Source organism: Trichoplusia ni, chromosome 18, assembly GCF_003590095.1.
Source record: "Trichoplusia ni isolate ovarian cell line Hi5 chromosome 18, tn1, whole genome shotgun sequence".
In the NCBI taxonomy this organism is placed as follows: domain Eukaryota; kingdom Metazoa; phylum Arthropoda; class Insecta; order Lepidoptera; family Noctuidae; genus Trichoplusia; species Trichoplusia ni.
Window position 1 is genome coordinate 5475167 of NC_039495.1, and position 26991 is coordinate 5502157.

Below are 26991 nucleotides of genomic sequence, written 5' to 3' on the forward strand. Positions count from 1 at the left end.
AAATAGAATGTTGCAAAATGCTAAAATTGAGGTATTTCACACTGATAAATGTTAATCAATTTACCATCAAGCAATTTACTAAACTAATATAATCAATAATAACTAAATACTGTAAATGAAGAAGTGTGTAAGTGTTTGTATGTTCTACAGCTTAGGGCTCTAAAATTTAAATTTGATACGATGGTAAAACCCTGTATAACATAAAATCTTTCACAGAAATGGCCGCTGTGGGTCAGCGCATTGTCGAAAACAAGTTTACTCTTGCTACTCCACTCGAATACGATTGTTTCGAAAAATTTGACTCCATGTTTCTAAAAAATGAGGGGATCGCGCTTTTCGGATCCTTAGAAGAATTTCATAACTACCCAGATGGTAAGAAATAATTAATAATGCACGAAGAAATTATACGATAACATACTTAGCAGTTGAAGCGGTTAACTTACGGTATTTTACGCTCGATTAGATTTGTACCTAACTGGAGCCTTAGTCGTGAACTGACTTTCGTTTTCTGCAGTGATGAGAATGTTAAGAAGAATGCGGATAGAGAAAGAAATTAGTATATAAGAGGTTCGAAAGAAGTAGTTTGGAAGTGGCACCGGTTACAAAGAAACTACGTGGCAACCGGCTGTCATAGTATGGGCATTTTATGCGGAGGAATGAGGATCATATGATGAGAAAGGTGTTGAGCATGGGTGTCAATGAACATAGGGGAAGATGACCATCAAAGAAACGATGGATGGATTGTGTAAAATACGATATGACTGCGACAGTGTCTGTTGTGAGATAACATCAGATAGAAAGAGAATAATGGTAATCTTTTTTCAGGTGGACAAAAAGCCACTGAAGTAAGCAGAGACATGCTGCTTGCAGCTATAGCACCGTTCCTTAGGACTGACAGCACTGACGATCATGCAATGCTCCTGTCATGCATTGACGAAGGTATAAACGTTAGCTTTCGACGCTTGAGAAACGGCAATGAGACTGCACAATTCAGAGCAAGCACATATAATATGCCATCAAATGTCAAAACAAAGGAAACCGATACGATTGTGAATGGACAACCAAATTACGTTTCGGGAGGTAAGTAAGATACAAGCGATCCTTTAGACCACGGAAAATTGTAGGAAAACTTCCATTAAAATCGTTTAAGTAGGTTAGAACACTTAATAGTTATTATAGTTAATACTATTTGAATTATATTAGTTATAAACCTTTATGAAGATGACATATCTTATGCTTGTGTTGCAATGCAAGGACGATTTATATAATTCTTAAAGCTGTTGCATTGCTTTGAATTTCTCATATTTATTTTCGTAGAACTTCGGTCGGCCATGCGACGAGCACCAACTATACCATCGAGACGCCATTTCAGTAACAAATACCAGAATCAAATGCGACAGTTTTTATCAAAGCATCGCGAACGGAATAAGCACCATCACTTACACCATGACAATCATCACCACGCACATTATGATCAGAACAATAAACACAATCTGTTTCTTCAACATGATGAACAAGATCTACCTAACCGACAAAACTCGCTAAATCAACATCACCTTCATAACGATAATGACTCACAAGATCAACACGATGAATATAACTCTCAAAATCCGTCCAATCGGTTTGAACAGTACGAGCAAAGTAAGCAGCAGCAAAACTTCTTCAAAGAAACGAGTAATCGGAGACCAGTTAGAAGGTTTGAAGAAAATAAAGACAACGCAAGAAGAAGTAAAAAACTCGAACCGACTCATAAAGCAAGAGAAAATAGCGAAGATCCTACAGAAACTGCACCATTGTCAAACATATTTGAAACAATTGGCAAACAAGTTTTACTTGGACTTGCAAGGCGGTATGAAGAAAAGATAAATAATGAAAATAAAAGGCGAATTGATCGAGAGTCCAAGCATTTTGTGAACAGTAAAGTTGTGCACAAAATACGAGAGATTTCGAGCTACAGTGATGAAGAAATCAACTTGAAGACTCATTTATATGACACGAGACCAGGCAACTGAATGTTCATCATGATACTAATCCTGGTTTATACCGTGATAAAGATTGTATGAATAGCATTTTGCTGAATGTTTCCAGCCACGGGCACTGAGAGAGTCAGGGCACGTTTCCATTCAAGTCATCTAGTTAGGTAGTGATTGCTAAAATCGTGGACAATTTGTAAAACCATGCAAAAACGAGGTATATTAAAATAAAACTTCAAAAATATCACGTCCTTTATTAACAAATAAGTAAAGATATAAAAGCCTCTTACAAACTAATCTTAACTTACACGGTAATTTTAAATTATTTTGAAAATACAGAACAATAAGTTTGAATATAGAACTAAAATTACAATTTTGTTTGTGTATATTTGCACTTCAAATAAATAGGTGTAAAGAATCATAAACACTTAAATTCATCCATGGAATTGATTTTTTTTATTGATCATAAAAATGTGATGTTGTTGTCAATGCAATTTTATTTTTTATTGGCAATGTGATTTGAAAAATAATGACTGGTTTACTTTTAAGTTTCGTTTCAGCAATTATATCGGTTAAAAGCGAAAGTAAGTACTTATCAACACATTCTGTAGCAAATAGTTTTAGATTCTTTTCTATGTCTTGTAATCTTAAATTAATCGCTTAGATTAATATTTTTTTATTATCAAAGCCATCTCTTCTATGTAACTTTAATGGAATTCTAAATTTCGAAAATTATTTCAGTTATGCAATTCAACAATAAGCCATTAGTTGATCAGCTGCAAAAGTCGCTGACGCAAGTCAACGATATGCTCGCTGACATCGAAGTCAAGATAGATAGTGAAAGGAAACAATTATCGAAGACGGATTATGACTTGCACCAAAAAGATGCTGCGACTGGCTTCATGGACTATCAGGTGTCTGACATTTGGTGGTCCACGAAAAAGCCACCACCAGCTCTGAAACCAAACCCTCCTGTCGTGCGGAGCCCGCATGAACCCAAAAATGGATTGCGTTACAAACCTACACTAGCACCAGTAACACAAGAAATAGCTATCAGAGATATAGTCGCACGCTGGGCCCACAACACCAAAAATTTACCTGGTATGCACTCAAAATATGAAATTTCCCAGTTGCTTAAACCTCAGCGATAATTGACGGCATGACAGAAGTTCTTAGCAAAATAGTCATTGTCCATAAGGAAATAATTTTAATCCACTTCTGTTTTTTTAATTTTTGCCCTTCAGCGTTTCGAGTCAGCACCTTTAAACAGACATCGGCAACAACACCGCCAACAACCACTTTGGGCAAGGATGTCACAACGACGACTACCCGATTCATTATTACAGAAAGGGCCCCAAAAGCGGTGTTTTCAAAAGACTTTCCACGTAGTGTGTATCTGAACTGGCCATTTGTAAATACGCCACGTAAGTGTATAACACTCACATTGTCACATATCATGCGGTTGTCAACAAGCTGTTGGCTAGAAATGCAACACCAGCTTCCTTCTTCCATAACCTATTAACAGGAAACCAGAGCATTTTCTATGAGAGAGAGAGAGAGAGAGACATTCACCAGAGAATCTACATTCTACGGCATGTCTGCATTGCACTAGCATCAGGTGATGGAGTGAATCTAACACAACCTTTGAGATTACTTATTTCAGCACCAAAAGTGTTTTAGGCTTGTTAACATGTATTTAGTCCGCATTTTCTTTTACTATGACGATAGCAACGAGATGGTGAAACTGGCATTATAGATCATCTTCAGTACAGGTTTGATAGATCGATGATTTGAGTATTAATGTAGGGTACAACTAATTACCCATTGTACGCTGGTTGTCGCTCGTGACTTACATCTTCTATCATCGTATTGGCATTTCATTTGTTAAGACGATGAAATAATATTCAACAAATAAATTATCCCAGATCCAGGTAATACTGAATTTGTTGCTGAGCTTATAAATACTATGAACAAAAGACAATACGGCTATTTCACTGTTGGGTTGACGAAGTTTTTGGAAATGCTCACGACGAGGGATCCTAACAATACTACACCTCTCTTAAGTTCAATGGAAGAGGTGGCTGACAGGTAAGTAATTTTAAATCATGCTTACTAACGTAATAAACATTTGCCATAAATTATTGGTGGGGAATTTCTGTGTTACAAATAAGAAACCTTTAGGCGTTTACAACTCCTCTGTCTTGGGATTGAACTGATGACCTTTCGACTTGACAGATCTCCGGTCTAACATTAAGCCGTCAATAATCTTGACGAATAGATATTTCATAATGTCACTTATTGGAGTTCCTGGTAGCAATAACGATAGTCGCTACTGTGATAATTACTTGACTAGTTTTTAATTTAAGGGTAGTTAAATTATATGATGGTGTTACAGAGTGCTGTCGGGACACAAATCTTCAAACTTCTACAAGAACATTCGAAAGGACATCACGATTTTGATGAACTCAATGAATTCAAAATCCATCCACGAGTTGAGAAGTAAAATTATCTTGACATTTTTTTCTTCTGATCTTCATTATTAAGAACGGATTCCAATTGTTATTTCTACTACATTTGAAGTTTACCATTCCATTCTGATCTTAATTATCGATAGAAATTATCGATAAATAATATTTTTGGTACTAAGAACGGATTTCACTTGTTATTCCGCATAATGTTACATGCATGAGGCCCTCTTGGTCAATGATTAGCGGCTGAATATATTCTGTATTTGATGTCTGCCCATTATGTATAGGCAGATTTCTTTAGCAACTTTTAGAGTTGGTCTACACAAACACCTAAATACGACTTTGGTGTAGTTTCTAATTGTGTTATTCACTTTTATTACTGTTCACTCTTTAACAGCTATACCTACTTCACACTATATCCTGTATTTCTTACAGACATGTCTAAATCGGCTCTTCCTATCATGGACGAAATAAATCATTTAGCAAGCTGGGAACTCAATGAATGCCTCGGGAAACTTGATGCTATGTTTTTACAAATCGAGGGAATCGCTCTTTTTGGAGCGTTAGAAGAGTTCCACATGTACCCAGATGGTAAGCGACCGCATTGATACACAAAACTAATCAACGAAACATTAGGAGACTTATAACTTAAAGAAATTATAAGAACTGAAACAACCAATGAGGTACGAGTTGGAATCTGAGACGTTCCGCATAAATAGGTTAAAAATAAACAAGTCAGAGGATGACAAATAAATATGGTGGTAGTTATGATCGAATCGATCGAAAACAACTCAAACTTTATTTTTAGTGTTCGTTATTCAACGATACACATTTGTGAAACTGCAACAGCGCTCATGAGATATAGCCTGATAACAGACAAGCGTGCCTCACCAACCATAAATATTCATTTTAAATTAAATAAATAATTAAATAATAATTTCGTATTGTATCTTTCCTCAGGAGGACAAAGTGCATCTGAAGTAAGCAAAGACATGCTACGTGCAGCTTTAGCACCGTTCTTTAGGCTTCATGGCACTGAAGAACAAAAGTTACTCCTGTCATGCCTCAATGAAGGCAAACTTATTTTTTATCATCCTTTAAGAGATGAGAAAGATTCAGAAAGTAATAAAAAAGGATCTTCGCCAAGTAAGAGACAAGTCACTTATGGTATAGGGGCGTTGACGAATGGAAGACCAAGTAACTTTACAGGCGGTAAGCAAGACGAAACTAAGTAGTTCTTTGTTAGGCTCTAGACAGACGGACCGCATTTCAACTGCAATGCAACCGCAAATTTTATTTCAAGAGCAGTTTGAATTCAGTTGACACGACTGCATTAGAACTACGTGCAGTTAAATTGCAGTTAAAATACAATTAAAATAATGTGATATCCAAGCTACTTAGGTTTGTATTTAATTGCAAACATTATCGCTTTCCGCGTATTAGATAGAAAAATAAAAAAATGCCTTTAAAATGACTAAAACTTTCACATTTTTGTAGAAAAAAGACGAGCAGTCACCGTACCATCGCGACGTCATATAAGCCACAAATACCAGAAACGCATACGTCAATTTTTAAGAAAGCATCGCGAAATGTTTAAGGCTTTGAAAACACATCATAAACATGGGAAGCGGAATGAGCACCACTTGCATCACAATGATCGTTACCGTTCACATCATAAGAAACACAATGATCAAAACGAAAAACTACAGCCACATGATCAATATGATGAACAAGATCTACTCAACCCACGTGATTCACTACGAGCACAAGGTCGTCAAGACGAACATAATTTACGTGGAGGTCTTGACAAACATGATTCTCGTGATGCACAAGATTTATACGATCAACAGGATAAACTTGGTTTACGCGAGCGCCAGGATAAACGTAATGAACAAGATCTGTACGATCAACCGTATAAACATCGTTTTCACGTTCGTCATGACAATCGCTATGAACAAGATTTTTACGATCAGCAGGATAAACATGGTTTACCCGATCGTCATGATAAACTTGATGAACAAGATTTATACGATCAGCAAGATAAACAAGGTTTACCCGATCGTCAGGACAATCATAATTTACGTGGTGAACAAGATGTATACGATCAACGTAATGATCAGAATCTTCAAGATGCGTACAATCAGTATGGCCAGTATGACCAATATGACCAACAACAAAAGTTCCTCAAAAAAACAAATAATCCAAGTCAAGTTAGAAGCCAGATAAAAACTAATGGCAACAATGGTAACGCAAGCGACAGTGAAGAAAACTACCAAGAAGTTCAGAAGAAACATTGGCCTATTCACAAAACAAAAGCTATAGCTCCAGATCATGTAAAAACTGCGCCAACGCCAAACATATTCGAAACAATTGGTAAACATTTTTTACTTGGACTTGCAAAGAAGTTCGAAGCAGAAATACAAAATGAAAACAATCGAAAATTTAAAGTGGCATTAATGAGTGGATCAGATCAAGAGTCCAAACGTACTTCAAAAAATAAACTTATTCACAAAATGCGAGAGTCTTCAAGCTATAGCGACGAAGAAATAAATTTGAAAACGAATTTATATGGCAGCTGAAAAGTCGTGCACTTTGATAACATTACAAGTGCTGAATCGTATAGTGATGAAGAATTGATACTAAACAGCAATTTGCAAATTTTGGCAGACAGAGATGTGAGATACAAAATAATAAAACATATAAGATGGCTACGATGAGAGGCAGTTATAAGGAAAGTAAGAAGCTAAAAGTCGTGGAGTCGAAATATATACTAAATTAATAAAAATGGATTGTATAAAAAAGAGAAATTAAACAGCAGGTTACCAAGATATCATGTACTTTATTAATAAATTATTAAGTTTATAAAACCACTTAAAGCTAATCCTGTTTCGAAACCGCCATGAAACTATTAGCATTGAGGATGTATGCATCGCAAATGTTCTTCTTTTCAAAGCTCTCTAGGATTTCAGAGTCTAAGTGCAGATTGATAATAGACGCGCTGCGAATGTCGCTGGCAACATGCGCCAGCGGTGTGTTGAGCTGGTGCACGATGACAGGTTTCTGAGAGTGTTTCTGCAGCGCTTGCTTGGCCTCTTCTTCGCCGGGCATCGCAGAGCGCATCATCACCAATTGCGAACGCAGTGCTCGTGCAGGAGTGACGGAGTGACGTGCACTCTGGATACGTGCCAGTGCAGCTCTGATGAAAGCACGTGCGTACTGAGCAGAGTGAGGCATGTGCCCCATCATAGCCCGCACGCCCACTTCTACCTTTTCAGCCCATGTGACTGCACCCTTTAATGCCTCTTTCAGGTTCTCAGTTTTGCTTTTAACCATCAAGTTGCACATGTGTTCGACCACTGCATTTTGAAGTAATTCCTCAGTTTTATATTCAGACATATTTTCTTCGATGATGCTTTGTACCTCGTCAGGTCCACATCCGAGGCAGTAGACTGTGCCTGTTAAACCTATAAAAATGCAAAAAAATATATATTAGTTAAGTGTATTTGACTACGGCACTAACTCCCAAATACCTATTAATAAACAAAACAATTACCAAGATCCTCCAAAATTGAGGCAATTTCCAAAGCAACCAAGATGCCTGTTTCGAATCCTAACAGATAAAACTTCTTATTGAAGATTGCCTTTTTCAACAGGACCTGAAACAAAAGAACGTCAAGTTAGCTTTCATAATCCGCATATTGAATTAATAGATAAAACTGTTGCCTTTGTCGAAGTCCAATAAGCCATTTTGCTAAACCAATAGTAAATCTTTACCTGTGTATATCTCTCGGCTGTTTCCCTGACAGTCTCGTGGGGTCTGTCGAGACCTGGCTGCAGTACTAGAGCCGGGAGCTTGAGACGTTCACACAATATGCGGAACCTTTCGTGGTTTCCTTCCATACCTGGCACTATGCACAAGTTCGTCAAACTCGTGTCGAATTCATCGTCACCCTGAAATTAATAAAAAAATACAAAATTATTTTCCAAAACTTACCTTTCAACTAGTGCTAATATTATTGCATAGGTCTCGTATTCATAATTATTTCCACGATTCCTTAAATCAACAGGCAAATATTAAAAATTTTCTCACCAAAATTTCACCGCTAGTGAGTGTGGTCAGGAACACCAAATCAATCGTCGCCAGCAGCTCATCAGGGTCAACATAAGACAAGAATGTCCCCAAGCCTTTGACTTCTTGCAACTTATTTTCAGTTTTCTCAACGTTCAGAATCCTGGAGATAGGATAAATCTTTAGTATTGTTTAAAACACTAATGTGTGCAAATTAAATAAAATCGTTCTGATTACTAATTATTGGCTCACAAAGCAAAACGTATTGCATGTACAGAATAAAGCATTATCTCGTTTTCAGAAGATTAAAGGTTAACCAAGTCATCAGGTATGGGCACAATTTGTATCATATCATCAAACAATGTGAATTTGAAGCCAGTAGTATTACTTACGTCTCAATAGTCAACTCCGGTACTTCTGCTTCCGTGAAATCGACACAGTGATGGACTTTGAAGAATGAAATAATCGACTTTATGTCATCCTCTTTAAGTCCAAGTTCTGACAAAGTTGCTGTTTTAGGTGTTTCATCCGTAATAGTTATAGCTGCAAAAGAAAACATTAATCTAATTATGAAGGAAATAGAAAAAATATGATCTGTGTCTGTACTACGCTCTTCAAATCAAGACTTGTGCTACATTCATCTCAGCTTATAGCTGTCCACTGCTGGACCTAGGCCTCTCCAAATGTTCTCCAGCGCGACCGGTTCATTGCTACATTGTAATGACAAATTTATTTGAAGGTAAAATCTTACCGGCCAAAGTAGCAAGTTGTTGCAGTAGGTCCGGACGTTGCTTACTTGCCATCTGTGCAACCAATACAGCTTCAGAGCTTCGCAAAGCCCTTTCCAAGACATCTAAGGCATCAGGGTTGCTTTCAAGCTGAAGACGAAATAAAAAAATAATATGAGATTTACATTAAAAATAAGATTAGGAAATAAAGGAAATTAATTAGTGAGCTACTTACGGGATTTAACTGGGGCAAAGAGATCATCGTTCCTGGTAGTTTGCTTTGGGTTCTAGACACACAAGTATCTTGCCCAACCGTAGTGTTGCCAATGTTAATTAGCGCGAAATACCTGAAAATTAACAGATTTATTATAAATTTGAAGCTACCTGATGCTACAATATTCTTTCTTTCAATGCATATTCACACAATGATCACTGCCAAATAATTTTCTTTAGTTTTTCCTTACCTTAGTTTCGGACACACTTTTCTTGAAACAGAATCTAAATTGGCGATGACAGTTTCCGTAAGATTTCCATTCTCACTTGTTATTCCATATACACCTTCTACCGGTCCCAATTCATCAGCAAGATTAAACAAATCAGTAATATTGTTGACTTTGTTTAAATCTTTAAACGACACTTGAACTTGGATGCCCAGCTTCTGCCAGTTCCTAAAAGTATGACATCAAGTATTAATCAAAGATAGTTTAACTGAAACTATTTTTAGAGATCTTCTAAACTCAAGACACTTACATCAATTTATACTGGAACTTCGGTGTAATATCTCCATTATATTGGAATAACAGTTTTTTAGCACCTCGTGCTACCAATCTTGCCGCCAGTTTTAGTCCAAACATTTCTTCGTCCAAGATTATCAAGTGAGTGTTATTGGAGTTGCAAATCAGCCTGTGAACATAAGACCGATGGAATTAAAGACTGCTTATCATGGTGCAAATTCAAGTAATAGTCTGCAAGGGTTTGTTTTAGGTTCTGATTCAATTCCGGGATAACTTTTGGTTCATTAACCATCTCCCTTTTTTCATGATTGAATAAATACATTTATGGCTTATTTTCTTCCGTCTCAGTTTATTTTACCTTGGTTGCACTTGTGTGTTGTTCTCTTGCATTCTTAGCAGTACCCTGCCGCGGTGACGGCTGGCAGCCAGGAAGCGGAAGGCCCTCGCCACGTCCGGCTGACCGTAGGTGACGCGCGTTAGAGGACGGATGTAGCCTTTACGAATACCCTCACCCATCAGTTTTTGGAGTGTCTGTAAGATAATAAAGATTGTTAGAGTACTTAAACCGAATGTAGAATTAATGCAGGCTGGGACGTATTCGATTATTTTAGTTTAGTTCGTGAACCCAAACATATTAAGACTTATTCAAAAGCAATTTACTATGGATGATGCTTTTTTTATCGCCCTCTGTGTCCAACTGCAGGTGAATAAAAAGGAAGGTACGATGACATTTAAGGTAATCTTGTGCAGCCAAAAATGTTTACCTTGGTCATCTCAATATTTTCAGCTTCAAATATTGAAGCGAAGTCAACCGTACAATAAGTTCTCTCCTTGGTTAGGTAATGCAATTCGTATTCATATTCTTCATCTTGATGTTGCAGTTGATTGACGTCTAGACAGATTCCATTTTGAGCTACGCAACCCTGTGCGATCTGAAAGGCGAAAAGACAAAATCAAAATTGTTTTCCTTTATCTCTGCTTACTTTTGCAATATTAATAAGTAAATGCTCAAATTATTTGGCAACGTGGTAGGTTGAATTAAACATAGAAGTTGATAAAAACCAAAAAAACAAACGATGGTTTAAATAAAATGAAACATACCCTTTTCAGATTCCCTGGAGAGGAGCTGATAACGATATCACAACCTGTTGGTCTGAGGGATAGTAATAAATCTTTGAAGTCTTGATCCCGAGAATTTCCAATGTGATCAGCTGAAAACGAATAAAATAATAAGTTAATCATATTTAAAAATAAAATCAGACAAAAAGAATACTAAAATAAAATAAGAGATAGAATAAAAGAAAAAAGAATAAAATTAGTCCATAAGTACCTGTTAATTCAGGGAACAATTTGAGTAGGAATCGTTTCTTGCGTATGTCACTAACGGTTGTGAAGACTTCGCAGTGGAAGGCCAGAGCGATGGATATCGCAGCCTGACCCAAAGCCCCAGCGCCTCCCAGGACCAACACTGACATACCCATTTTCAGTGAACTCTTAATGAACTGAAAATAATTAAAGGAAAACGTTGAAGATATTTTCGTCTTGGAATAGATAACAGCAAACGGATATTTTGTCTTGATAATCGGTTGCAAAATCCACTTCATTTTCGTTGTCTTTTGTTAAGAAAAGCACAATGGCATCGTTGGATATGAGAATAGTAGAGAACTTTAAATTCAGGCCCCTTGGACAGAACCTGAACATTACCTTGTTCTAACTGAGGAGGACTCAAATTTCAGTCCTTATTTATATTGAGTAATCTGAATCTACAAAATTCTGTATTATAAACGTTTTACAACTTTTTAACATAAGAATGTTGTCAATTTTCTGAATGGTACTTACAAAGCAGTAAAGCGCGTGTGCGTACGCGTAGGGCACAGTGGCGGCGTCTTCCAGATCCCAGTGCGCGGGAACCGGCCACAGCAGCTCCGGCTGCGCGCGCAGCATGCTGCTCGCTGCGCCATACGGGACCAGACCCATCACGCGGTCACCACTGAAATTCATGAGGAAAAGTTTGGTTAACACCAAAATAGTAGGAAACGTTCTAAAAATTAAATCATGATAGGCATCACATTCCTTTTATCGTTCTCAAATGTAATAATTACAGTTTTAATATTGTCTACTGGTATTTTATTGGTATACACTTACCTCTCTGTTACACCACTGAAATCAATTCCATAATCATTTTCACCCTTGTTGTTAAGTGGTAGTGTACCATTAGCTCTCTTTACATCAGTAGTGTTTATTCCAGCATAGTGTACCTGAAAGGAATTTTAGTTTAATTTAACAATTACGTCATTTCAAGTATTATATTTTAGATACAATATACACATTAAAATAACGTACCTTCACAGCTATTCCAGTCTTATCTAAATCGGAAGCTTCCACCCATTTCAGCGAATTCAATTCGCCGATTTGTTCACATTGCAAAGTTAGATTGTTGCTTAACTGTGCAGAAGCCTGCATTGGCAGGTTATACTCGCCTCCCCAGATACCCTGAACAAACAAAATATAATGATATAAAATCAAATCATGCACAAAATTCTTACAATCCGACAAAAGTCTACAAATACTTACTTTGTTAAAAACAGTGAACGCTAAATCGATATGTGGTGGCTCATCAAGCAAGAAATTGCTTCCATCTTCATTCTTGACCATTATCAGGTTAATCATATTCCTTTCTGCTTCCTTACGCCAGCCGCGCACGAGGTCCTTCAGACCGAGTGGCGCGGGATAAGGCGCGATAACCAGAAGGCGATGGCGTGAGGACATGCGTGCACGTGCCGATTTTATCAATGACAGTTGGGACCCCGAGTACACAGTTATGGCTGTTGTTTGGATCGCAGTAGATGACGGTCTCCAACGGCTTAACTCCAAGCGTGAATTTGCGTTGCTATGAGATGAAATTACGTTGTACAGTGCCTTCGGCCTCATTGGACTTCCTTTAGGCAACACTTCTTCCTCGCTTATAATAAACTTGTTTGGCTGAAGCAGACGGTGCAGCTGTTGACACATCTGTAGAAAGGGATTTTCATTGTTAGAGCCCGAAAGGAAAATTTGCTAAATAAGAGCTGTAAGTATTTAAAATCTTACCTTATCGTCGCTTGATAAACCTTTAACGACGATGACGTCAGCGTTTTCAATCGCAGTTCTTGAACGGAGATCCTCAGAGAGAGATTCTATATCAGTAAATTCTTCATAACAAACATTAAAACCAAAGCCCAGATTCTTGATTTCATTGAATATTGAACCACTTCCATTTGTTAAGCCGACACAATTGATTGAGTCCTTATTAACATTTTCAGCTACCAACTGGGCGAAAACGTTCAGTGTTGTTGAAACCTAAAATACAATGAAAAAGTTTTAAAATACATTTTTACATTAATTTTCTTACATTGTTAAACCTGTTTTCAAGAAGTAATTTACTCACTGGCTCATTTGCTTGTATATTGGGAACGAATTTCACTGACTGCAACTCCATTTTATCTTCAACGACTGTTGGCAACTGGCGGTATCTTATATGTTCCATCAGTATACCACCACATCTGCCAAAAACGAAAAAAAATGTTATTAACATACTTTAAGTCTGCCTTTGCCTCTGGTGGAAATGTGTTGTGCGAGGATGTTCGCTGAGCCGTTTCAACAAGAGCTGCGCTGACCGAAGCGAGATTTATGAATCGATTCTATTGGTTCTTTACAAACACATGACCCGCTTCGCATCCTCGCACATCTCTAGACGAAAGGCAGCCTAATAATTATAAAGTGCGTAAGTATTTTTTCGATTTACCTGGTAGTGCCAAACGTATCGACTATTTCAGCTTTGTATGTCACTTTATCATCTGTTACAATCTTGGTCTTCTCATGCTCTTCAACATTGACACGTATCTGTCTGACGTGTGTTGGCAGGGTGACGGTGTCATGGAACTGTCTCAACATGTTCAGTTGGAACATGCCGTCGATGAGTGCGACCCAGTTATCGCGCCAGATTAAAGAGGCTTCGTTGAGGGATGCACTTGCACATTCAATACTACGGAAATCGCCACTGGAAGAAAAAAAAACGTTATAAGGACTTCTTTCATGGAATGCCATATCCATTAATGGATCCATAGATTCAATATCCAAGTTTAATATTGTGTTTCAATAGTTTACATACCTGTACGCATATTCCCTTTCGCGCAACAAGTCGTAAATATCAGAGCTCTTTATGGCCATATTTTGAGCTGTCTGAATCTTTACTTCATTTGTCTCATCCTTCGGTTTCCAAGCAACGATAATTCCTGTAGCTACTTTGATAGTTCCGTCTAGAACCTTATAAATAGAATATCACCATTAAAATATATTTAAATTAAATAAGTTTTGAATAAACGCTCAGATCTCATTCTACATACCTCAAAACTGCCAGTTCCTCTCTCCATGGAAACTCTAAGTTTTAGTTGAACTTGGTCGCGTAATACAGGCTGAGAATGAAAATGTAAGTCTCTGAACTCCACAGACAGCTGTTTCTTGGGAACATCCATGGTCATAGCAAGGGTATCCCATACAGAGACCAGGGTAGCGGCATATGGATACAATGTTTTGCCTGTAAATGGAAAAGGACAATTATATTATTATGATTGATTGCACGAATTGCCGGATCGTTGAGGTTACCACGCCAAGCCCACGAGTCGTGAATTCGATCGACGTACAGGACAAACATATTTATAATCCACGGCTACTTGTCCTAAGTCTGGTTGTGTTTATGCATGTGACTTGAATTTTGCGAAACTCGATGTGACAAGAAATAAAGGAAAGAAATGTAGTTTCGCAAGGCAGATAAAACCTATTACTGATCATTAGTCAAATATGACAATAACTGTAAATATATTTATTTGCAACATACCTCTGATGACGTGTCCCTGCAGGTACTGTTGTTCCTTGTCGTGTAGAGACATGATGTAATTGCAAGCCGTAGCCATTTTCTTGCGAGCCACCAGGTAGATTGGCATAGCCCTGAAAATTTAACAACGTGTCTTACCAAACGTTCCAATACGAATTTAAAAGTAAATGTTTCTTTTATGAGCTTTTATTATTATTATTATTAAATATTATTAAACGACTTACCATCTCTCTCCATGGGCCCATTCAATCAGATGAGATAAGAAAGGCGTGCCAGTCGAAACAGGCATCTCCACTTTGGGGTAAAGCTTTTGCACTTGAGGATTGTAGCCCTCCATGTATAGCCTAGGGACAACAAATTGAATTAAAATCTGTTACCAACAATATTGTATCTCATCGAAAAATCTGCGAAGGGAAGGAAGGATATTTAAATTTTGTCGCTTACTTTCCCACAGCCTCCAAGACCAGATACGCGTTGTCGGTATGGCCACGCCGTGTGAGCGCTATGTTGCAGTAGTCAGCAGACAGGGACCTCTTCAGGATCGCCTGCAGGAGACCGTGGGGAGCCACCTCTACCAGCACAGCGTTGCGTGGAATATGGCATAGAGTCTCCTCGAATAGTACTGGGTTCTGTAAAAATTATAGTAGGTTCATATTTGTTCTTTTGTCTGCGGCTACAACAAACTCAAGATATATTGTATTCGGTAATAGGTAAGTAGGTTGATGTACTGGTTTGTAAAAACAATTTAAAAATTAAAATGAACAATTGAATACTGAAATATGTGCTTACCAGTAAATTATTGGTATGGTATTCAGCTGAAGAGAACTTCGCTAACGGTTCTTCCCATCTTGCCTCGGGAACGGATGTTGAAACCCAACGTTCACTTCGAGCTCTCGGAGTCTTGATCACTTCAGTCAAATATTTCAGCAAACCAGGACCTATAGTTGAAATGAAGATTGAAGATTAGTTTTTGCTACAAACTATATAATAATGCGTATCTACTTGAATACCTCAATTGTGTAATTTTTGACACTTACCAGCACCAGCGATGTACCGCGAGTGATAAGCGATGTTGGAGCATGGAACCTCCTTGGCAAAGATTCCCTTAGCGGTCAGCTCGGCGACGAACTCGCGCATTTTATCAGCAGGTCCAGATATGGTACTGGATTCAGGTCCATTGTGACACGCCACTTCAATTTCAGGAGGACACATTTTGGATATCTGCAATTTAACGATATAATTAGTTAAAAACTGTATCGTAATATTTGGAGGAATTACCATCCATCATAATACAAAAATGTACGGATTTTCTTGTCAGTTCTTGATTATCAGTATCAAAAGTATAAGAAAAATCTTGCTAAGTACTAACGTTCAAAACCTAACGCTTTATAAATCCATATTTCAAGTTAAAGTCGTAACGTTTACATAATCATATTATATGTACTTATTTGAACAAATTACCTTATCGTATCCAAGACCGATGGCAGCCATGGATCCTCGAATGAACTCCGTCTGCAACGACACCAACCCACGGCTGTACGCGGACAGTATCATCTCCTCAGCTGTCAAACAGCCGTCTGCGTATGCGCAGCCCAGCTCACCGACACTGTGACCTGTGTAGATAAATCAATGTGAAAGAGCCTACTTATAATAATACTACATTTTATGTGACAAATAATGTTTGGAATCAAACAGAAAATTACGACAGGTCATCCGTAAATTGAGGTCTTTATACATTAATGATGTCACCATTGCAGCGCTACGCTGTAGAAATTGTGTTATGGTTTATATTGAATTTTTCGTTAATATCCTTACCAATGATTCCATCAGGCACTAATCCAAGCTCTCTAAGGACATCAGTCAGTCCGATCTGCACAGCGGCGATACCGACAAAAGAGTGCAGAATGTTGTCAAATATCGTTTTATCTGTCGTTGTTATAATATTGACGATATCAATGCCCTTCGGTTCCAATGCTTTGCGGCATCTGAAACATGTTCCAAATAGTTTTAAATCCGTTTTATAAGGAAATAATCCAAAAGAAATTTATTGACATAAATAGATTTATTTCTGAGCAACGGAAGAAAATCAACGAACATCGATAAAGACTACCAAAAAACACATTTCGGCAATTAAAGTCTACAAAATCCATGTTTTATAATCCTATTGTTAAAAATCATATATTTACCGCTCAATAGCAGCGGCGAAGACGGGAATGCGCATGAGTTGCGTTCCCATACCGGCCCACTGCGAGCCCATACCGCTGTACACGAACCACAGAGGGCGCCTCGCATCGTCAAAGTACTCAGCCCTCTCGCAAAGGCTGACGGTCTTTCCTTCTTCATTTGTTTCTAAAAGGTGATAAACAAACACATAAAGATTGTTTCCTGTAGGAATTTATGCTCAGATAGAGCAGTATCTGCATCTGTATCAGCATCCGGTGGGTATTTGACAAAAGTTAATAAACAAGGTGAGAAAAAGCTACAATTTGCTGAAGAAATTAAATATTGGAATTCAATGAGTTTCAATAGAGAGTTTACTACCAATCGTTACTTTGATTGCTGATTGCTGTTCAGCAGACAAAAACTTTATTCGCAATTCCCATCAGAATTACTCACGTAAGATAGTGAAACCTCTGCCCAAGTGTCCTGAGATGTTAGTGGTGTGGATGTTGTGTAACAGCGCCAACTCCTCAGGATCAATGGGACGCGACTTCAAGTCGTCAAGCATCTTCTGTACGATCTTCTCCTGTCTTCCCGAAACGGTTACCAAGTGTGGAATGTTCGTCTGGTAGCGGGATAAATCCTGAAACAATACAATGTACTTATAGAGTCGACCGTTTTCTGTAACGAGATTTTTACTTGACGAGATTCCTTTTTCTTTTAAATTAAAAATAAGAGAAGATATTTTGTTCTACGACCCCAAACCAATTTAAAGTAATTACTTCATCGAATCCATTCTTTTTGTTTGTACCTTTGGCTTATAATGTCCATGCAGCAGCACGTGCGAGTTGATACCGGTGACGGACATGCCGTTGACGGCGGCGTACGTGCGGCCGAAGCTCTCGTGCTCAGTGAGGATGCGAATGCGACCGTCACGCAGAGCCACTACGTCCTGACGGGGGTTCGAGCAATGCAGGTTAGCGGCCAGCTTGCCGTAGTGGTAGCCTAGGAGCACCTAGGGATGAGGAAAAAGTTAGACTTTTGTGATAGAAGCGGTCAACGTAATTTAATCTTTTGTGTTTTAAGAGGTCAACATAACTCTTGGAAAACATCTGAGAAACGGAATATACATACATACATAGACTGAAATTTAAGCCAATAATAACAGATTTGCGATAAACATTTGTTTCTAATTTCAAGTGTTTAATAAACATAGTTTCTTCAAATTTAAAAAAGGAATAAAACCCTAAACCTTTTTATTTTAATAATGTCTACTCAAATCATAGATCTGGTCTCATTCTAGTACCTTAGTAATACTAGATATGCCTGAAGCAGCCTCTCCATATCCTATGTTTGATGTCACGCTGCCCACGAGGAGGGTGTCATCTTTTTCCTTGCAGAAGATCGTATCGAAGGCTTCCAATTCGCCCTTATCAGCTTCTGGTTCAGCTGTAAAATAATTTGAGATTTAAGGCAAGGGCTATAGAGGAATTTCAACCAGGCTTGAATCCATAGCATAAATTTTATTATGTTCATTTCTTTTTTATCTGTCAAAAACTTTTAACATGTGTTAGCTACCATTATTGTATTTGAGGATAAAATACGCCTTTCTTGAACAGAAACCGCTCTATTACTTTGAGACGGTCAGGCCTCGAGGTTTTATAGAAAAATAGTAATAGCACATTAATGTTACCTGAACCAAATGCTTCGACGTATTCAACTGCGTGCGGCGGTACCCTCGCTTCCTCGTAAAACTTCTTCAAGAACCGAACATTAGATTCATGGTTTCTAAAGAAACCGAATCGAGGACCAGTTTCAATTTTCTGCATGCCGACAAAGTCAGTTTTCGCGTGCAGCACACGAGCGTAAATCCTGAAAGATTATAACGATTGTGTAAAGGAAAATGGACTTTATTGCATTTAAATTATTTATCTAGTTTGTGCAGCAATTAAATATACCTGAAGGCGTCTTTTTCTCTTTGAAGGAACAGGATGTTGATGGCATCAGTCTTGATGCAGCCATCGGCACTGCTATCGAAAGACTTGATTTTTCCATCCATACACTGCTTTACGATTCTAAAACATACGATGGGAAAATTGTCACACGTTGTTCCAGTAAAATATTTCTTCAATTTCAAACGAAATTAAAGCTATTTCTTGCTAACTTTTGCTGGTTCGATAAGCTGGTTTTATTATTCCTCTTACCTTGAATTGTGCACTGAAGACTGTGGATGCAGGCATAAGTTAGCGCCTCCAACGATGGCCGCCTCGCACTCCCCGCGGCTCATGGCCAGGAAGGCTTGTTCCAGCGCCGCGGTGGAGCTGCAGCACGCCTCATCAATGGCCATCGACGGTCCCTTCGCGTTCAGCCAGTAGGAGACGCGGTTGGCAAACATGGCTTTACAACATCTGTAAAAAATATTCATTTTAATTCATACTCGAACATTTCAAGAAAATCTATTGATAATTGGAAAACATAAATTTGGGATAAATTATAGCAAAGATATCAAGAACATGCTCTTGCATAATTTCAGCAAACATAAGCAGGCGCGTGTTTCCTCTTCTCTTCAAATTAGACCCTGCAAATCAACATACAATTTCGTAGTACAGTTTTCTCATGGGTTTAGATATTCTTCAATGTATTCATTTTGCACCATTTACAGCTGACAAATTGACACGATAATGATATCATTGACAAGATTCAAACTTTAATTTAACTTACCCAGTAATACCCAATCCAGATCTAGAAGACGCATCGTAGAAGCAAGATTTCTCAGCTTCAGAGAAACAGGTACCAACGAACACACCAATCTTTTGTCCTGACAACTGCTCCGGGTTAATACCTAGAACATCAAACAATATTGTATACAATCTAGTACAATATGACCCCACGAAAAAAGATCGGTATTTAATTTTATGCTTCGTGACGAAAAAGGTCAACGTCTTGATTGTTTTCTTGGACTTAAACCGGGACAGTGTTTATAAATATTTTACGAATTAGGTATTATTCGTAAATAAATGAATTAAATGATTATAAACATAGACCCATCCATAAATTAATGGATATAAAAATGCATACGTTAAATGAAAATAATTACAAAGTTTGAATTTTGATTCTATTTGGGTTCAAAGATTTACATTAATTTATGTCAACAAAAAAACTAATTAGTTATTAAGATCTTCTTATTCACTTCAGAAACCCGGAACCGCTTTTTAATAAAGATTCTCTTACCGGCATCATAGATGGCGTGGTAGGCTTGCTCCAAGATCTTCCGGGACATGGGGTCCATGCTGTTACCAAGTCGATAATGCACTTTGAAGAACTGCGCGTCGAATCGCTCCAGGTCAGGCACGGCACCGGCGTGATGCGCCACTTCTGGATGATTGTATGTCCAGCGGAGGGACTCCTCTTTCACCGCGTTCACCTAGCATACGAAATTATTTGCAGAATTAGTATTGAGCAATATCCAAGCAAAGATAGCCGAATGGTTAAGGTCTATTGTGTGTGACGTGTCGCGGTTTCGATCCCCGCATAGTACAAGCGTACAAGCTCGTCCTGGTTGTAGGTGTTTTTGTGAATTTGGAACCACCAACGATACAAGGCTTAAATTCATACCGAGAGTACATACAAAAATAATAATGAAATCACGGAGAAGATTTCGTTATGATTATTATTGTCCAGTTTGTGCCCGAAAACTATAATGGGAAAATGAATTCAATACGAGAACTGGTACTGATTTAACCTTAATACTAACAGTTATCAATAAATATATCTTGTAAACAAATAGGAAGCCTTTATTTATTGTTGTGGGTATTGGAAACTAGCTACATCGATAACAAATCGTTCCAATGTTTTAAATTGACAAGTCAACTTTACGTCACTCGACGGAATGTTATTTCCATAGATTTGAAGTTGTCTGTTCGTTATACCTAAATCTGATTTACATTGTCTGGAAATTTTGATTTATACCTGTAGATAATTTATTATAAATTACCAAAGGATAGAACTGTTAGTTGGCTGGCTAGCAGACTGATTTGCCATAAGAATGTTTAATTAATTACGATTAAAGACTTTTATTTTAGGCAATTTCCCCTGAAGCTTTGTCCGTGATAAAATATCGCAAATTTAACTTGACCCCTTTCCATTCTCTTGTCTTATGTTTTATGATGACATGGAACTGGAAGATGCCCATAGAACCTACCCAGCAAAATGTCACAACTCTCACGAGATTGTTCTTATTTGACTCCTTTTGACAAATACTTTCATCCAAAAGCAACAAAGCAAGCTTACCTTATTATACAAGATGTCAGAAAACTCCTTGACGTGGTGGGAGGAGGGGTAGAGCCCCGACATCCCGGAGATGACGATGCCCTCGCCGTCAGCGCGCGGCGCGATCACCTCCTCAGCCACGACGTGCTCTTGTGGTGTCGGAGTCATGGTTACTGGAAAAGACAAGTACCTATAATGCTATAACGTTATCTAATATTTAAATTCTTGTGTCACCTTGTACGAAATTGAACTCCTCCGAAACGGCTAGACCGAATTTCGTGAAAATTTATATGCATATTGTGTAGGTTTCAGAATCGGACATCTAATTTTCATTCCCCTAAATGTTCATGTTTTATTAACCAGATTTTTCCCGTAAATATATGGCAAAACAACGTTTGCTGGTTTTTATCTGGCGAGATCGCTTCCCAATCCCAAAACCCAGAAATAAAAAAGTGAAAGCAAGATATTTCAGAATTATCAGAGTGGCAGGAATTTATATAAAGTAAAACTTACGTTGATTTAAAAAAAAACCGTCACTACACTTTTAAAGTCTAACTGCAAGTGAAAAAAAATCGACCAATTGTCTACTTATATATGACTTGAGGGCTTAATCACTAATGCATTTTGAACCCAATAGTTAAACAATACCAAAAATACGTTAATTATTTAACGTAGATGCATAATTTAAAGCGGAAGTTCAAAATACACGATGAGTCCAATCTATTTTTATAAATTCAGTGGATAGCACTGCGACGAATGCGTTATGCATGCAAATCTAATTACAATGTACTTTAGAATTTGTTTCGTTTTGTTAAATTCCAAACTTTTCTTAAATAGAGTTTTGGGAATTATTGTGTATTTTTGGAACGAAACCTCTCCTCAATGTTCCTCTCCAAATCATATCAGAAATCCATACAAAATTATAGTTCGTATCGGGTATTTAATTCCGTTTCTAAAACACAACTTTTAAAAAACAGAACTTATAATTATAAAGACGGTTAAAAAAAATATTGTGGTGAATCGTTTTTTATGTCGTAGTAAAAAAAACCTTCTGGAGTTACTGGCCAAAACATTAAGAACAACTACAAACTTTTTATTCATTGTAAGTGATTTTAACAATAACAATAAATTATATGATTTAATAAGATTAATACTTACATGGTTATTTTTTTACTGAAATGGTCACTTCACTTCTGAAATCGATCCACAAGTGATAACCAAAACACAGACGACTACTTATATATGAATAGACAGTGACTCTTACTAAAAGATACTTCATTAACATATGTTGAACCCGATAGTAAACTTTACCTAAAATTCGAAAATTAGGGAGCGCTCACGCATAATTTAAAACGGAAGTTCATAAAACAATGAACCATTTTTAATTCACTGGATGCCACTGCAACCGACGATAAAGAATTAAAGGGTTCCGTGCTTATTTTTTTTCTATGGATACAGATATTATAAGGGTCAATTCACACTGAAAGAGTTGCGGCCGGCTGCCTGCAGAGGCAAAATAACAAATAACTTATGTTATGTACGCGAATAATTTGTTCACAATCATTTGAAGGCAGCGAGACCTCGTCAGAATGCACGAGACTTCTAGACAACTAAGTGCTACACTGCGCTCAGTCACTTGCTTTAAGGACAGCGCGCCGCAGCTCTTATTTTTTTTAACCATCAGGTAAAGATGATTGTGGAAGGAAGGAAGAAACGAAGTGACGTTGAGTACGGGATTTCGGAGCTACTAAAGCTCTTTGGGGAATTATTTCACCGATAAAAAAACGTTATTTTTGAGTGTGATATTATATCCTATCAAAACATAAATAATAGGCAAATACCCTATTATGGCCTATACCTTGATTCAACAACAAAAGAAGTGAGATCTAAATGGGTGCCAAATCCTATGGTAGAGCTAGAAAAAAACATCTTCTCATAACTTAAGATACTACATATACCTATTTCAGACTAAAGACTAACATGATCAAAAGTGGTTTCATTTCAAATGGTTCGTGTAATATAACACACAACACGCCATTTCTATTACTGGAACTTGGCTTGACACGCTACTTCATGTCTAGAATCATCGAAGAAATGCCACCGAATGATTTAGTGGGCTTAGGTAGTTAGGTAGGTTAGTTCAGTTTTTTAAGAAGGGTTCTCGTCGATTCCCGATCCCCAAAACAAAACAAGTAAGTAGTAATGTACTCCAGCCATAATATACATGCAACCTCTTTGCATTAACAGCAAGTAAGAATATTAATTTGTTTTGATTGTTTAGGTAATTGACTTTATATTTTATTGTTTAACTTCGTCCCTATTTATTGACCTTCGTTGGTATTATTTTAAAATTCGCGGAATTTCACAACCAATGCCCAGTGCAAGTAGAGACACTTGCAAGCCAGGGCCCCAATTCTGCTATTTACAATTGACCGATGAATGAATGAAATTTGGCTTAAAATGACAATTTTCGTACTCTATTAAGCATTTTTCTTTAGATCTTTAGAACACTTTAGATCAATACAATTAAATTCCAATTATGGTATTAGCAAAATGCTTAAGAGAATAGGAATAATTTCAAATTAAATCAATTGCCATTCATTCATCGGCCATTGTAAATAGCAGAACAGGTGCCCTGAGCAGCGGGATTGTCCGAAAGGGTCCGGGCCTCTTTAGACGAAGGGCAAAGGAAAGAACATGGGTGGATTTTAGTCGGTAGGATTTTGCCACTCACTTCCGCTCAACCCAAAGCGGAAGGAGTCATTTGATGACTTCCCATCCGAACAAAAATCTTGGCCATCTAAGGGGCAGCAAAGAATCTCTCGGGTCAAGGTCAAGCTCAAGCTAATCCAAACCGGTCAAACTAGTAATCAAACAAAGCTCCGTTTATAATGATCTTAGACCTAGCCAGCCCTCTTTGGCTGGAATAATATTTTTAACGACAGTTTAAGTCGAGGCCTCTACCCCACGGGGACTGCCCTGAGTAGTTTTTCTTACCTACTTTTGGGAGAACGGGTATTGGATCGAGACAAACAATTTTACATTGGTTATAGGAATGTCGATTTGCAATAATAACTTTGACTTTGACTAGTCGGTTTCGTAGGTTTGGTCGATATCGCAGCGCTTCTGCAGCTAGTGTACTGTAAAATTATGTACGATTTTGGACAAGGTTGCCAAGCTCGCCAAGCCAACGTATTAGAATTTACCCACCAAGCTCATTGTTTTATTATATTTTTTATGTTACATAGGTACACAGTTTTGGGTGGTATAATGTAATCATGCCTACTTCTGTTAACGGTTGAACGGAAGTCATGATCTTTAGAGTGTAATTTTATATTAGTCATATTTATAGTTTTTTCTTCTAGAGTCTAAGTTTTTACTATGTATTTATGTGGGATTAACAGCAGTCACAATTAGTAGCAAGTCGCGCTATACACAGAGGTCACCTCGAAAATTATTCCAATCATTGACTTATCGACTAATTATTCCGGCAGACATTTTTTGTAATTGTTTGGAAACTGTAAACACTGGGTAACGGTAAGAGGGGTTCTTAGCAGTTCTTTTAAATCTGGGCATGTCGGAGTTGTTACATGTGGTAAGTCTTTTTGAGACCACGAGGTGAAAAACGAATGTCTTCACTCTCGCTGAGTTCATAGTAAACTTTCTGCTGTCTTACGGAATTGCCCAGGCATACTCTGCACGTCTTCGGCAGGCTTTAACCTCTTTGGATTTATGAGTAGGTATGCATCAGCCTTGGCCACCTACCCAAGTCGGACCTTCGCAGGTTTGTCAAATTTTTGTTTACATTTTTAAAGCTTATAAGTATAAAAAGTAGCTTGTAAGTATTTGCAATAAAAATCTGTTGGATATCATTAAATTTCACCTAGTGCACCTAATTAACAAAAACTACTGATCAAAATACTCTCAGCCGTTTTACATATGTCCATAATGACTAATGTCCGCAGTGCCTAATAGTTTATTCACCTTCGGTTCATTCATCTACGGTTCACTAACCTACGGTTTACTAACCAAATAATTAGTAGTACTTTCTAATTCTAATATATTATGCCAGTCTGTCACACCCCGACTCATAGCAACGCAACCCGGACGTTCTAGTATTGAAGGCCAAAGTGGGAGTGGAAATCAGCTGTCTACCTAACCTCCAAGCTTCATTTTTTTTTTTTAAACTACCATGGTTTTTACGCGAAGATGTTTGCACGAAGTTGCAGGTTCGATAACAAAGTGAGGATTTGGGACTTTTGTGTACTTTCTTAATTATGAAGAAGACTTGCCAATGTGTGGAATAAATAAATTATAATTTGATTCGTTAGCGTAGTGAATGGTTATCAATACTCTAACCTTCTTTATATGAGGAGAAGTCTTTGCCCAGCTGTGAAATATTCAAAGCCAGGTATTAATATATTATTATATTACACCACCCGGAAATTAAAATCCCCTCTACAGCCTATGCAATATGAGAAAACAGCGGTGTAATCAATGTTTTTAAATAAATTAAGTGTACTCAGTGCGTACAATTATTATTTCGGATTATCATGGCTTCTTATAAAAGAAGATTTTGAATCAAATTTAATTTTGAAAAGAAGTTGTATTTACAAAATAAATTACTATCTATAAATAAATCGTTTATTAATTTATTATTGTATAGAAATTATTAAACTACAATTTATCATTATACTATACTACGAACTGACAATTACCCAGTAACTAGGCTAGTAATAAGTCTCAGACAACATCTTCATTATGAAAACTCTTTTACAGCCATAGTGTTAATTTTTGCTCTGCATCAAATGGAATCCATGAGAATACACAGCTAGATGGAGTCTGTATGAGACACTATCAAAATCAACGTACCTAACCAAATAACAATAAAAAACAACACTGCATACTTGTGTTGTATGTAATAAATAAGTGATGAATGGATTCATGATGCAATCGCGAATATCGTTGCATGCCGCATCTATTTTGAGGAGTTTTACATATATTGTAGTGTTTTCCTCATAGGGTAAATTCATTTCTGAGTAAATTTGAAAACAGGGTTATTGCGAACCAGAAACTAGAATGTAAACGCAAAGTTGCTATAATTTAAAAGGCTTTTTTTGTATTTTACGTAAAATGTTAACTAAGGAGTATAGAAAAAATATTTTATTTTGGAACGTTCTGTTAAGAGAGATCATTTTCAAACAGTTATGATTTTATTTGCACCCTTTTTATTATGTTAGTATTTAATGCTAACGACATTATATTTTAGTTTTGTTTCACGAGTCTATGGCTGAGAAAAACCAGACACCTGGCAAGATTTGTGAGCTGTCATTTAAAGTATGTACAAAGTTGCCAAGTTATCGTATTTCGCCTCGAATTGGGTAATTTATATGTTCCAGGCAGCATCGCGTAGATGTTGCAAACACTTAATGCTTTTATAAATACACGAACAACAGCCGTAATACTACTGTACAGCTTGTACCTTGGAATATATAATATTATTGGCATTTTAGAATCGTATGCAGAGGTGTAGGACGAGTCTGTTCTGCTTTAATTTAAATAATATAGTTAAATCCTTCCATTTAATGCTTATTATTTTATGATATTAAAAGAGTTAATCCAAATTTTAAAATACACATAAGGGTATTTTACATTTATAGTTAGCAACCCCGTCATAGACTATCGACATCTGTACAAAAAATGTGTATATCTATGGT

General features: G+C 37.3%; 3 protein-coding genes across 4 annotated transcripts; 2 read left to right on the plus strand and 1 right to left on the minus strand.

Moving 5' to 3' along the window:
* The first annotated feature begins 69 nt into the window (after window positions 1-69).
* On the plus strand, window positions 70-1174 carry LOC113503223. The gene is made up of 2 exons (XM_026885116.1): window positions 70-372; window positions 826-1174. Exons 1-2 carry the CDS (start codon window positions 219-221, stop codon window positions 1086-1088), a joined length of 417 nt encoding a protein of 138 aa, XP_026740917.1. The 5' UTR covers window positions 70-218; the 3' UTR covers window positions 1089-1174.
* A 1492-nt stretch (window positions 1175-2666) lies between these two features.
* Window positions 2667-7165, plus strand: LOC113503010. The gene is made up of 7 exons (XM_026884796.1): window positions 2667-3074; window positions 3218-3397; window positions 3899-4061; window positions 4369-4472; window positions 4877-5032; window positions 5402-5653; window positions 5939-7165. Exons 1-7 carry the CDS (start codon window positions 2717-2719, stop codon window positions 7018-7020), a joined length of 2295 nt encoding a protein of 764 aa, XP_026740597.1. The 5' UTR covers window positions 2667-2716; the 3' UTR covers window positions 7021-7165.
* Window positions 7166-7260: 95 nt separating this feature from the next.
* LOC113503009 (fatty acid synthase-like) lies at window positions 7261-26896 on the minus strand. Of its 2 annotated transcripts, none has more exons than XM_026884795.1 (40): window positions 25993-26896; window positions 21296-21447; window positions 20237-20429; window positions 19727-19847; window positions 19210-19413; window positions 18964-19080; window positions 18699-18877; window positions 18312-18454; window positions 17817-18020; window positions 17462-17648; window positions 17032-17194; window positions 16661-16830; window positions 16307-16458; window positions 15883-16066; window positions 15635-15783; window positions 15290-15474; window positions 15070-15189; window positions 14849-14958; window positions 14358-14548; window positions 14123-14277; window positions 13757-14011; window positions 13400-13514; window positions 13063-13311; window positions 12547-12984; window positions 12316-12465; window positions 12118-12230; window positions 11812-11962; window positions 11303-11474; window positions 11074-11183; window positions 10737-10904; window positions 10331-10503; window positions 9989-10141; window positions 9703-9906; window positions 9474-9585; window positions 9262-9388; window positions 8903-9053; window positions 8532-8673; window positions 8216-8392; window positions 7995-8097; window positions 7261-7905 (listed from the first exon to the last, which is right to left on the minus strand). In XM_026884795.1, the coding sequence occupies exons 2-40, from the start codon at window positions 21440-21442 to the stop codon at window positions 7319-7321; spliced, it is 6924 nt and encodes a 2307-aa protein (XP_026740596.1). In that variant the 5' UTR covers window positions 21443-21447; window positions 25993-26896; the 3' UTR covers window positions 7261-7318. The 2 variants fall into 2 exon arrangements, with proteins under 2 accessions (XP_026740596.1, XP_026740595.1); XM_026884794.1 differs by lacking the exon at window positions 25993-26896 and adding an exon at window positions 22433-23690.
* Window positions 26897-26991: the final 95 nt, after the last annotated feature.